Genomic DNA, 12,229 nt, shown 5'->3' with positions numbered 1-12,229 from the left:
AGGCCTCACTGCCATGGGTCCAGCCCAACTTTCCTGAGCTCCTTGGCGGAGGCAGAGCAGGGCCAGTACTTGCAGGCCTCACTGCCATGGGTCCAGCCCAACTTTCCTGAGCTCCTTGGCGGAGGCAGAGCAGGGCCAGTACTTGGTCTCTGGCAGGTGGTACATTTGGCATGTCCCAGGGAACAGAGGGGCCACCGAGGAGCGTGATACCGAGGCAGGAGCAAGCCACTGGAGAAACGGGACTGGCAACCGATAGGGCAGCTCTGAGGTGCCTCCCCATTCCTAGCCGGACAGCCCTGGCCCGAGGGCTCCTTGTAGGCATGTTCCCGACACCACCAGCCTTTATTTTACTTTTTAATTGATTTTTTTACAGAGAGGAAGGGAAAGAGATGGAGTTAGAAACAATGATGAGAGACACCGACCAGCTGCCTCCTGGACACCCGCTACTGGGGATGTGCCCGGAACCAAGGTACATGCCCGTGACGGGATTCGAACCCGGGATCCTTCAGTCCGCAGGCCGACACTCTATCCACTGAGCCAAACCTGTCAGGTCACCATACCCTTTCTCACCTGCCCCAGGAGCCTGGTCTCCCAGGTCGGAGGGAGCTGTAACAGCAGGAGGGTGTTGGCCACCAGAAAAACCAGTGAGTGGAGTTGCCCCCCCTGGGGGGCAGCCCTCTTCCAGGGCAAGATGTAGCTCAAGGAGTCAGGGACCGACCCCCACCTCCCAAGAGTAAAACAGGCCCGTCTCTGGGGCCACACGGGGCCAGAAGGGCAGGATTAGAACCCAGACCCCCACCTCCTCCGCTCCAGGGAGCCCTCAGGGTGCTGGGGTGGTGCCCCAGGAGAGGCAGTTCTAAGGCCTAGGAAAGAGGGACAGGACAGCTGACATTTTTCCTTTTTTTTAATGTTTCATGATTTTTTTTTTTTTTTACAGAGAATAGAGAGGGATAGAGAGAAACATCGATGAGAGAGAAACTTTGATCAGCTGCCTCCTGTACACCCCCTCCTGGGGATGTGCCCGCAACCAAGGCACATGCCCTCGACTGGAATCGAACCCAGAACCGCTCAGTCTGCAGGCCGACGCTCCATCCACTGAGCCACACAGCTGACACTTCCAAGTGGCTTCAGCAGCTGGTTCTAAGGAAAGGGTGGGACCGGGGAAGCTGTGGGCTCCAGTATAGACCAGACCTCACCCTCACCCACGGAGACTCTGCCACCCAAGGCCCCTGGGGACAGGGACAGAGCCGGGCTCAGCACTGCCAGAGTGGACACCAGCCGGGAAGAACGATCAGTGACCCGCAGGCCCAGGTTCAGCAGGCAGAGCAGGCGCTGCGCCAGACGGTCCAGGTGCTGGGGGTGGGGCTGTGGAGAGGGCATGGGACGGTGGCGGATGAGGACTCCCCGCCTGGCACGGGAAGGTCATGGGACCTTGGTGCCCACCTCTGAGGGGGCAGGCTGTTACCCTAAGATGGGACCCCCACCTCAGATACCGCCCCCCCAAGGAATTCTGAGCCCCAGGGCGACCCCTCCGCAGCTCAGTGTCTTAGCTGCCGAGGGCGGGAGGACTCACTGCCAGGCAGCCCTGGCATGGCATAGGAGGGGCCTGGACAGAGGAAACAGGAATCATGTGTTGGGGGAGGCAGGAAATGGCCTTCTGAGAAGCTCCAGGGCCCAGCTGTACTGGGAACCCACACCCAACCCGCCACCAGCCTGGCAGTGCAGCTGGAAGCAGAACCATGCCCAGTGGGCACAGGAGAGAATAGTGACTCAGAGGCAATAGAGGGGGGCGGGGGGGGACAGACTCACTCTTGGGGGGGGGGGAGATCCTAGGAGGGAGCAAGAGGTGAGTGGGGACAAAGGGACAAGACACAGAACTAGACAGTGAGGACAGAGACCCCCAGCCGTCATCCGGGCACTCCTGGCGGCTCAGACAGACCTCAGCACCTGCACACGGAACCCCACCCCCCGGAAGCCATGCTGTCCCAGCTGAGGATTTATTGGCATAAATGTAACCATATAAAAACATAAGTTATGAAAAACAGCCACAAGGTGCCCTCCCCCCACCCTCCCGTCCCGGGCCCAGGCCCCTGTGACTCCCTTCGGAGAAAGGGACGGAGGGGGTCCTGGCCCCCTCGGAAACGCCGCGGCCGCTGGGCCCGCAGGCCGCCGGCTGGGTGGGGACACCGGGCGCTCTCAGCGCATCCGGTAGTCGGTGGAGCAGGACAGCTCGCACAGCTGGCCCTTGAAGTCCAGGTCGATGGTGAAGTCCAGGTCGCGCTGTGGGGAGAGGGGGACATGAGGGACCGGAGGGCAGGCAGGGATGCAGGCTGTCCGAGCCGGGAGGGGGCCGGGGGTGCAGGCCTGTGCCCACCCTCCCTGGAGACCCGAGGGCCCTGCTGTTGGCCCAGGGCCAGGCCGGAGAGGCCACATCGCTGGTCCGAGCACCTGCTCTGGACCGGACTCCCGGCAGCACACGTGGCACCCCCCCCCCGGCCCCTTGGGCAGAGCTCAGCTGCCTGGCCTCGCTCAGGACTGTTTCCTCCTGAGGACCACCCCATCAGCAAAACAGCATGTCTTCCCCTGTAAAAGCGAACCCCTCTCTCACCCACACTCCCTCCTCCTGAAAACCTGACAGCAAAACGGCCCCCACTGGCCTCACTCCAATCCGCCCCCTGCCCCTGCTCTGAGGCCGCCCGCTCTCCCCGGGAATGCTGCCCTCGGTCCCCTCACCCGCCTCCCTGCTCCCCCCCTCTCCCCCGGCTGTCTGTCTCTTCAGTTTGGGGTGTCTCAGCCCCCATACGACCGGCACTGGGGGCCACTCTGCCATCCTGTGCACCCCCAGCCTCTACCCCCCAGATGCCATTAGCACCCTCTGGTCTGTAACACCCCCCAGGTCTGTAGTGGCCAACATCACCCGGGGTACAGGCCCCTGGCTGCGAGTCCCTGCTTTAAGGGGCTTGTCTCCCTGGCTTGGGAAGTGGGTGCCTTTTGGGCCCCTCCCCTCCACCCTCCACACAGGCCCCATGTTTTGGCGCAGAGCACGCCCCCCTCAGGAATCAGACCCTCCTCCTCCCGCGGAGGCCCAGCTGGAGCCCCTGACTCTGCCCCCGTGGATGGCAGCGGTGCGGCCAGGGGCGCAGGAGGAACAAATGGCCCGCCCCACTCTGCGTCCCTCAATCCCCAGGCCCAGGCTCTCCTCCGGCCTCCTCAGCCGGCCCCCCTCACCAGCTTGGCCCAGTCCCTCCAGCTGCCATTACCAGTGACTGTGACCACGTCTAGATAGGGAGCACCGGGGGGTTCAGCCTGACCGTGGTGGGGTCCCCAGAGCCCGCTCCCAGCAGGTGCTCAGTCCAGACAGACCCCAGGAGCCCGGACAGGCAGAGGCGCCCCCAGTCCACCCCGGGCCCAGCCTCACGTTGTTCTTGGCGTTGGGCCGCATGCCGATGGTGCCGAAGATCTCCTCGCCCGTCTTCACCGTCAGGTAGTCCTCCATGTAGAACACCGTCTGCTTCCAGTGCGTGTACGGGGACTCGGGGCCTGAGGGCAGAGCCGGGTCAGCCGATGGCCCCTGCGCCCCCCTTGGCCCTGCCCGTCCCTCTGCCTGGCACCCCCCCACTGTGGCCAGCTGCCTGTGAATCCCTTCACCCCCCCCCCCCCGGGCCTCGTGGGGAAACTGAGGCAGGCCCGGGGCGGGCGCACTCACTGGTGGAGAAGCCGGTGCGCTTGTGGCAGCGCGTGAACTCGATGTTGAAGTAGGCCACCAGCGCGTGCACGTAGTCGTTGCGCTTCACTTGCAGGCAGAAGGGCGAGGTGAAGGTCAGGTCCTCCACCTTCACCGTGTAGATGTCCACCTCCTGCGGGACAGGCCGTGAGGCCAGGGTCCGAGGCCGACGGGGGTGGAGGGGGATGGATTCCGTTCCCTCCCCTCCCACCCGAACCTCAAACCCGAGTTCATCCCTGGACCTGCCACTTCACTAGAACGGCCCGTTCACCCCTCCCACGGCCTACCCCCTGCCCAGCAGCCTCCCCACGGGGCTCCCAGCTTCCGTCCCCCCGCCCCCGCCCACACAACTGAGCCGGACACGTCCATCACCAAGGTCACCGCTGCAAACCAAGCCCGTCACACGGTGCCAAGCCCCTGCTTCAGCCCCGGACAGCCCCTGGCCGCGCTCAGAACTAAGCCCTGGTCTGCCGCAGCCTCGGAGGCCGGGCCAGTCAGGTCATCTGCTCGACTCCCGCCTCCTCTCCTCACTCCTCCGCCCGGGCTGCCTGCCTCAGAGTGACGTGGGACGTGGCAGGGAGGGAGCTCAACAACTGATCGCAGCCAGGACCCTTTCCTTGTGAGATCAGCTCGCTCCTGGCCCGCTTCTTGCATTTGGTGCTCAGGCGAGCCCCGCGGGGGTCTTAGCTGCCAGCCTGTGTTCCCCTGGAAAGTGTCCCTGGCAGGGCAAGCCCAGCTCCATGGGTTCCGTCTTGGAACCACGGGCCCTGGCTGGCCCAGAGCGTTTTCACGGGTGACACGGCTTCGCTGGGCCTCTGGCCGCACCCTGGCTGACAGGCGAGGAGCCCAGGACCCGAGGCCAGCACTCTGCGCCCTGACGTCTCCCATGCGGGACAGGAGCCCGTCCTTCCTCGGTTCCAACCCCGGGGGACCCGGCCAGCCCATCCCTCACCTTAATGAGGCAGGCGTTGGTGACCAGCTGCTTGGGGTCCACCACGTCCACCAGGGGCTCCTTGATGGCCACGTCTTTGATGCAAGACATGTCAAAGCCATACACGTTCTCCCACCCTGGGGGAGGCAGGGGGCAGGGTGAGCACACCAGGCGCCCGGGCCAGCCGGAGCCCACCCCAGCCCACGAGCCCCTCGGGCCCGAGCTCACAGTGGATCTTGTAGTCTTTGTACTGCCGGTCCTCGATGGCCGTCACGTACAGCGTGGCCCGGTCTGGGAAGATGAGGCCATCGGGCGCCTGTGTGAGGGCACGGGGAGGGGGTGAGGGGAGGGGGCCTTAACACTGCGGCCCAACCTCTCCCGTTTGGCTCTTTATCCGCCTCCTCTGAGCCACTGACACCTCCCGCCTGGGCTCCTGCCGGGCCTCAGAGTCCCCTGCTCTGCCCTCGCTCCGATCACTCCCCACATGGCTATCAGGTGGAATCATGGGCACCTAAACCGGACCTGCCCGGAGGTTCTCAGGGGTCATCAGAACCTGCCCTGCTCCTGAGAGGGAAAGCAATGTCTCATGAGGGTCCACAGGCCCCTCCACCCCTCACCTCCACCTTCACCTCCTACTGCTCTTCCAGACGCTCATTTCACTACTTCCCTGCTTCTCCTCAACACACAGCACATGCTGCCCCAGGACCTTTGCACTGGCTGAAATCCTATCCAGTGTGTTCTTCCCCTCGGATGCAGAGCCTGTGTGGCCACTTCCCCTCCTCTGCTTACGTCTCAGCCCTCTCCTTGGGGGTTCCCTCTGCCTGGCACGTCTCTGGTGTGAGAACCTGAGGGACTCACGCCCCCCCCCCCCCCCCCGTCCCTCCCTGCCCCTCTGCCCGCTATGGTTTTCTTCTCAGCACTAGCACCTCCTGACCATCTCCCTGTCACCATGTAGCTCCCAAAAATTGTTCTACCCGTTTGCCTGTGGGCCCTCCAACATCTGCGAGGGCGATCCTGTGTGGGAAACACCTGGCCCCCACTGACCCACGCGGGACCCGGCCGCACGCCCGCCCTGCGGGGCCTCACCAGCCACTTGTCTCGGGCGTAGAGCACGGTGTTGAGCATGGACTCGTAGAAGAGGCAGTAGCCCATCCACTCGCTGATGATGATGTCCACCTTCTCCACCGGAAGCTCCACCTCCTCCACCTTCCCCTTGATGATGGTCACCACTGCGGGGCAGAGAGGGCACAGCCTGTCCGACCGCCTCCCTTTGGGGACCCAGGGCCTGGGGACCCCACTGGGGTAGCCCTTGTCTTCTGAAGCAAGGGCCGGGGGCTACATGTGGGCCTCTTCAGAGAACTCCGCCAGCTGAAGCAACCCCGGTCGCTCAGTTTTAAAATCACTCACTCTACATTTCCTGAGCCAGAAGCAGAAATCTTACGTGGATTAGGCAGTGGGTGATGTTAAGGTTTTGCCGATCATCTATTAGAAACATACACGCAGGATCTAAATGGCGTCACATTTGGAATTTGCTTCCAATGGACATATTTACAGCCGAGTGTTGGGTACAGGGGGTCACTATACTAGTCTTACTGAGAAGGAATAGCTCGTTACTAAATGCCAGGAGCCTTCACACTCTCTGCCCCTCACACCTCGCAGGTGGAAGTCCAAGGCCATCTCGGCAGGATCTACCAACTTCCGTTTCTGACCCACGGGATAGAACTTTTATGAATGGACCTCACAGATGCGCCAGTTATTGTGGGATGGCATTATACGCAGGAGAGGAAATCTCAGCCCGGGTATGTGTGGATCAAGAAGAACAAGATCCTCTCAACGTCCTGCAACATGTTAACCGACACGATGACCGGAGAGAAGAAGTAAAGGGGCAGGGCTGGTGTGGCTCAGTGGTTGAGTCCCAACTATGCACCAGAAGGTCACGGTTCAATTGCTGGTCAGGGCACAGGCCTGGTCCCAGCAGGGGGCGTGTAGGAGGCAGCCGATCAATGATTCTCTCTCATCACTGATGTTTCTCTCTCCCTCTTTGAAATCAATAAAAGGGTGTTTTTGTTTTTGTTTTAAATAAGAAAAAGCAAAGGGAAAGACTTGCGTGAAATGCCGTGTGTAAAACTGACGCACGTACATGTAAAAACCTTCACATGCACGTGTGCTCGCAGATAGAGACCTGGGCGTGCTGGCTGAGCTCCGAGAAGGGGGCTGGGCGCCTTCTCCCGTGGGCCCGCATGACCCCCTCGCTGAAAAATCTAAGACTGCTTCTTGCCTGACGTTGTAGAGCACATGTGTCAAACACAAGGCCCGCGGGCCAAATCCAGCCCGCCAGGCCTTGCAATGTGGCCCGCACCGCGCTGTCATCACTGCACTCCGCTGTCAGTTTATGACATTGTCAGTTTATGACTGTTCAGTAAACCATTCGGCCCGCGATTTAGGCTGGATTTTAGATTTTGGCCCCTTCTCTGATTGAGTTCGACACCCCTATTGTAGAGGAAGGCGCTAAGTCTGGGACTTCAACACTTAGATGCTAAGACAGCAGAGCCTGCTCCTCAGGTTTCGGGCTGAGAAGGTTGAATCCCCAGAGCCCACCGGAGAGGACAAGCCGAATTGGCGTCTAGCGGCCCCCTCCCTCCTGCCCAGGGCCCGGGGGAGCTGCGCCCGCCCGCGCCACCCCCACAAACCCATCCTCCTCCCGGGCTCACCGTGGTCTAACTTGTTGGCTTTGACGATCTTCACCGCGTAATCGGAGATGCTGGAACACTCGATCTGGGTCCAGGAAGAGGTGAGGGTGAGCCCCCCCTTCTCCACAGTCCCACCCTCACCTCCCGCCCCCTCTACCTGATCCCTGAGCCCCAGGGGGTCCCTTTCCGCCCCAGGGCCCACGCCCACCGGCTGTCCAGTCCAGGACACTCACCCCGATGACCCTGCGGGCCCCGGCCTTGGCCGCGAACATGCAGAGGATCCCCGTGCCCGAGCCCACGTCCAGCACCACCTTGTCCTTGAAGAGGTGCCGGTTGTGGAACATGGAGTTGCGGTAGGTGAGGGTGCGCACCTCGTCTTTCAGCATCTCCTGGGGGAAGGCCGCGGAGGCACCGTGAGGGGCCTGCGCTCACGGCTGCAAACGGGGTGCTGGCCTCTGACATGCTAATAACCGTTTGGAGAGCCGGAGCTCAGCCCTCCCACTTGCTCGGTCCCTTTGGAACAAGTCATTTCCTTGCCACGTGCCTCAGTCTCCCTATCTGCAAAATGAGACCGGGTAGACTAACCTCCCTTCTAGATCAGCCAGGTTCTACCACTGCCTCCTAAGCCTCAGCTGTATTTGCTTTGAAAAGTCCTCAGCAGCCGAAACCGGTGTGGCTCAGTGGATAGAGCATCGGCCTGCGGACTGAGGGGTCCCGGGTTTGATTCCGGTCAAGGGCATGTACATTGGTTGTGGGCACATCCCCAGTGGGAGGTGTGCAGGAGGGAGCTGATCAATGATTCTTTCATCATGGATGTTTTTATCTCTTTCTCTCTCTGAAATCAATAATCCACTGACCTGTACACTCAGGAAAAAGAAAAACAAAAAAGCCCAAAAGAAAAAAATCCTCAGAATCCATCCCAACCACCGGGCCGTCAGCCTCCAGTGAACCAGAGCAGAGAAGCCATCTGCAGAGACAGGAGCCGCTGGGGGGACAATCCCACCGCTGGCCACTAGGGGGCGGCAGAACCCAGCCTGCCCGGGCCTCCAGCTGCATCTCCGCCAAGCTCGTGGGCTCCCTCCCGCCCCTGCCTCTCCGGAGGGATCCTGAAGAGCACCTGGCTAACCTTGGTCTCCAAGGCAACCGCAGGGAGAGCAGACCCCAGGGTGAGCTTGGGGCATGCGCAGAGGGGCAGCCTGCTGCCAGGGAAGGCAGGGTGCATGGTGGGAAATTCAGTCCCAGCCCTCCCATGAATCAACCTCCCCGGATTCAGCAACCCTGGAAGCTGCCCGCACGCACCTCGTGGATTCCAAAGTGGGCGTAGGAATCAAAGTAGTAATCCTTGGACGTCATGTCCTCCGCGTTGGGCTTCTCGGTGCATTCTGTTTGGCCACAGGAGACCTGGGAGAGGGAGGACAGGACCGGGGGTCAAATCTGGGGCTCCCCAACGCCTCTGAAGCCTCCAGGTCCCTACTTCTCCCTGGAATAAACGCCCCCAAATCATGGCAACCCTACAGCTCCCATCTAACGCTTGCCCCCCCAAGACCCACAAGCCCCATATTCCTATGCCAGGGATTGCCGACACCTCAGCCATGCCTACCATCTCTCCAGTCTCTCTGCCCCCGTCTCTAGCTCAGCCCTCAGCTGGGAGGGGAGGGGAAGGCAGGACTGGAGCAGACACGGGGAAGGGCAGAGGGGAGCTGGAAATGGAGTTAAGGAAGCGGCCAGTCTTGGGGAAGTCAAGGTGGGGGCCACAGACCTGCAGGGAGTGTGTGCTGCGTGTTTTCGGGGGGCAAGGGGCAAGCTGGTTTGAAGCAAGAGGGATCATGGTTAGACCAGGAGAAAGGGCCTGGTGTGTGTGCAGGGATCTTATATGGGCAGGGGTCTCACAAAAGGATATTTACTTCTTCAAGAGGCGGCTGGAGGCTCATCCCATTAGCCAAGGTGGCTACAAAATTCTAGGAGAGAGGACAGGGAGAAAGGGTTAGCTATGGGAGCGGCTAGGGGCAGGCCAGGCCAGGGACCCTGGCTGGGAGGCGAGGGGAGTGTGTTCTGAGATTTTCCTTTTCCGTGGCGGGGAGTGGGGGCAGAGAGAGCAGGTCACGGGGCAGGGCTGTTTCGAACAGGGAGGGGCGAGTTGGGGGAGGAGAGAGGGCTTCTGCCTCAGCTGTGGCTGGAGAGATGGCGGCTGGATCCCAAGCTGCCCCTCTGGCCAGGCATCTGACCGCGCACCCCTCCCCCAGCCAGCCCAGAGGAATTGGCACCCACCGGGCACACAGGCACTGCCAGCTGTCACCCCCTCCATCATCTAATCCCCCAGCTTAGGTGACACTCTGACCCTGACACACACACACACACACACACACAGAGCTGGGGAGCTGGCTGGCAGAGCGTACCCACTGGGCACCTGCCACCGGTCTCTTTCATGAGAGGATTCCAGCATGGAGATGTGGCACCCCCACCGGAGCTGGCACCTGGACCCCAGCTCCCCCTCCTGCTTGGGCTCAGGAAGCCCCAAATGAAACCAGCGGGAGCCCATCTCCTTGCTTATGACCCCTCTGCCCAGATTCCCGGGGGGGGGGGGGGACTCTGGACCCTCCAGCCCACCTCCTCCCATTCAGACACACACCGCAGGCTCGGAAGCCCCCACCCCTCCCCCATTCAGGCCCTGGTCCGGGAGAGCCGAGGGGGATGGGAGTCATTGGAGTGACCCTGGGGAGCTGCCCTCCGAGCCCAGAGGCCGTCCAAGGCCAGGGGTGAGAATCCGGCGGCCCCCACCCGATGACAGCCGAGCCCAGGCTGCGGGGAGCGCCAGCCGGGGGGCGGGGGGGACGTGACCCGCAGGGCCCAGGCCCCACCCCATCCCCGCAACCAGCCAGGATGCCCACAAAGGAGGGCGGCCGGTGGGGGGATTCCCCGTTGGGGCTCATTTCTCAACATCACTCATGTCCCGGCCACACTCATCTCCCCAAATAGCCTGGGGCCCGGCGCCGGAGCCAGCCCGCATGGCGGCACGACAACCCCCATTTTGGGAAGCCATTTCAGGCATCCGGGCTCGGGACCCTCGGACATGGATTCTGGAGGGGGGTTTGGGCGGGGGGAGTACAGATCCCGCCTCCACGAGTGCCCAGAGGAGGAATGGGGGGAGAGCAGAGCTCGCGGCCTCCATCACGCAGACCCCCTCCCCGCAGACCCCTCCCCTCCCCCGCGGGCGCCGGCGGGGAGGGGGCTCGGAGACACGCCCCGTGAAAAAGGCGGCCCTCCCACACGCCCCGAGATGGCCACCAGGGGGTGCCTGGCGCCTTATCGGGAGAGATCGGCTTCAGCTGGAGGCCCCGCCGCCACCGCCACCGCCACCGCCACCACCACCGAGAGGTCACAGGGGCATCCCCAGCCCCCAGCCCCCGAAGCCCCAGAGGATAATCCAGCGACAGGAAACGGGCGAGAAGGAAGGGGGGGCCGCAGAGAAAACCAAGCCTTTGTCTCCCTCCAATCCGAACCCCAAAAGTGCACAAAACCCGGGCCGATGCCTAAGGAAATGCCCCATTCCCGGGAGGGGGGATGGATGGATGGAGAGGCCCTGGGCTCAGTCCCACTCGGAAATGGACGTCGCGATCCCCGGGAGGAGCTGGGGGGCCCAGAAGGGTGGGAGCCCCCCCGCCCCGGGGCGGCCCTCCCCCGGCCGGGGGCGGGGCCTTTGTCCCGCACGTGGAGCCGCCCGCGGGGCCACCGGGCGCGGCACACCCCCTCCCCACCCGCCGCGCCGCGGCCACGTGGGGGCCAGGCCGGAAGCGCCCCCAGCCCGCCTCCACGTGGGGGGGCGCGAGATCCGCGTCCGGGCGGGAGACCGCAGGCCCCCCCCCCCCCCCGAAAGCTGGGGAACCCGCACCGAGACGGCGGCCCCGACCCGGAGCATGCGGACCCCCCTCCGCGCGGCGGGAGGCCTCGACTCCATTCCGCCGACTCACAGCCCCTTCTCCAAGCCGTCCGACACCGACCCCCAAACCGGCCTCCGCCGCCGGCCGCGTTCCAGACGCTCACCTCCATGATGCAGTTCGCGGTCTCGGCTGCCGCCATATTCACCCGCTCCTGCTCCTCGAGCCGCCGAGACCCCCCCCCTTCTCCGCACTCTCCCGAGACCGCCTTATACCGGAGGGCCTGGGCCCGCCCACCGCGGCACCGCCAGGAGATCTCATTGGCGACGGAGGCGGTCCGTCTGGGAATGCCGTCTACTGATTGGACAAGGAAGACGCCCGTCAAAATCCAGGGACGCGTCTAGCCTGGAGTGGAAAGTCCCGCCCACTGAAGTCGACGGGGATGGGAAAGATTTCTCGTCTGTCACAGGAGCCGCGACTGGTGATTGGGCGAAGCCATCCGGGAGCTCCCGCCCCTTTCCCCGGCACCACCTCAAAGCTTTCCCGACGGGCCCCGCGCTAGCGGACATTTTGAAATAGATCTGTCCATCACCTCGAGGACCCGCCTCTCACCAGCTGCTATTGGTTCATCTGAAAGGTGAGGTCACGAGGCCTTTAGCGAGCCCCGCCCAGCGGATGGTCTCAAGAAGAAAGCGATTGGCCCACGCAGAGAGACGGCTTTATCCTCCAGCGATTGACTCAAAAGAACTGTCACTCATCGCTTATTCCTGACGGATTCTCCCAGCCCCAAGGCAGTCTAAGGGAAACGAGGGAGATTTTGCCCATTTACGTGGGGGGGGGGGAAAATGGAAGCCATTAGAGACCCAAAGAGAGGGAGGGCTTGTGCGGGGTCTGGAACCGAGTCGGAAAGGACGCAGGCGTCAGTGCATTCAAAATCCAGCCCCAAGGGGAGGGTGGGGGTCAGGGGGAGAGACCAACCAAAGGACTTGTGTGCATGCAGATGGGCCTA

General features: G+C 62.8%; 1 protein-coding gene across 2 annotated transcripts; it reads right to left on the bottom strand.

Moving 5' to 3' along the window:
- Positions 1 to 1,983: 1,983 nt before the first annotated feature.
- On the bottom strand, positions 1,984 to 11,517 carry PRMT1 (protein arginine methyltransferase 1). 2 transcript variants are annotated; one of them, XM_084906150.1, is made up of 11 exons: positions 11,387 to 11,499; positions 9,250 to 9,303; positions 8,645 to 8,746; positions 7,579 to 7,734; positions 7,367 to 7,430; positions 5,742 to 5,884; positions 4,884 to 4,971; positions 4,677 to 4,792; positions 3,707 to 3,857; positions 3,419 to 3,540; positions 1,984 to 2,280 (listed from the first exon to the last, which is right to left on the bottom strand). In XM_084906150.1, exons 1-11 carry the CDS (start codon positions 11,420 to 11,422, stop codon positions 2,197 to 2,199), a joined length of 1,116 nt encoding a protein of 371 aa, XP_084762276.1. In that variant the 5' UTR covers positions 11,423 to 11,499; the 3' UTR covers positions 1,984 to 2,196. The 2 variants fall into 2 exon arrangements, with proteins under 2 accessions (XP_084762276.1, XP_084762277.1); XM_084906151.1 differs by lacking the exon at positions 9,250 to 9,303 and having other exon boundaries at positions 11,387 to 11,517.
- Positions 11,518 to 12,229: the final 712 nt, after the last annotated feature.

The sequence above is a fragment of the Pipistrellus hanaki genome (assembly GCF_964339955.1).
Source record: "Pipistrellus hanaki genome assembly, chromosome: 15".
Taxonomy (NCBI): domain Eukaryota; kingdom Metazoa; phylum Chordata; class Mammalia; order Chiroptera; family Vespertilionidae; genus Pipistrellus; species Pipistrellus hanaki.
This window is presented reverse-complemented; position numbering and strand designations above follow the sequence as displayed.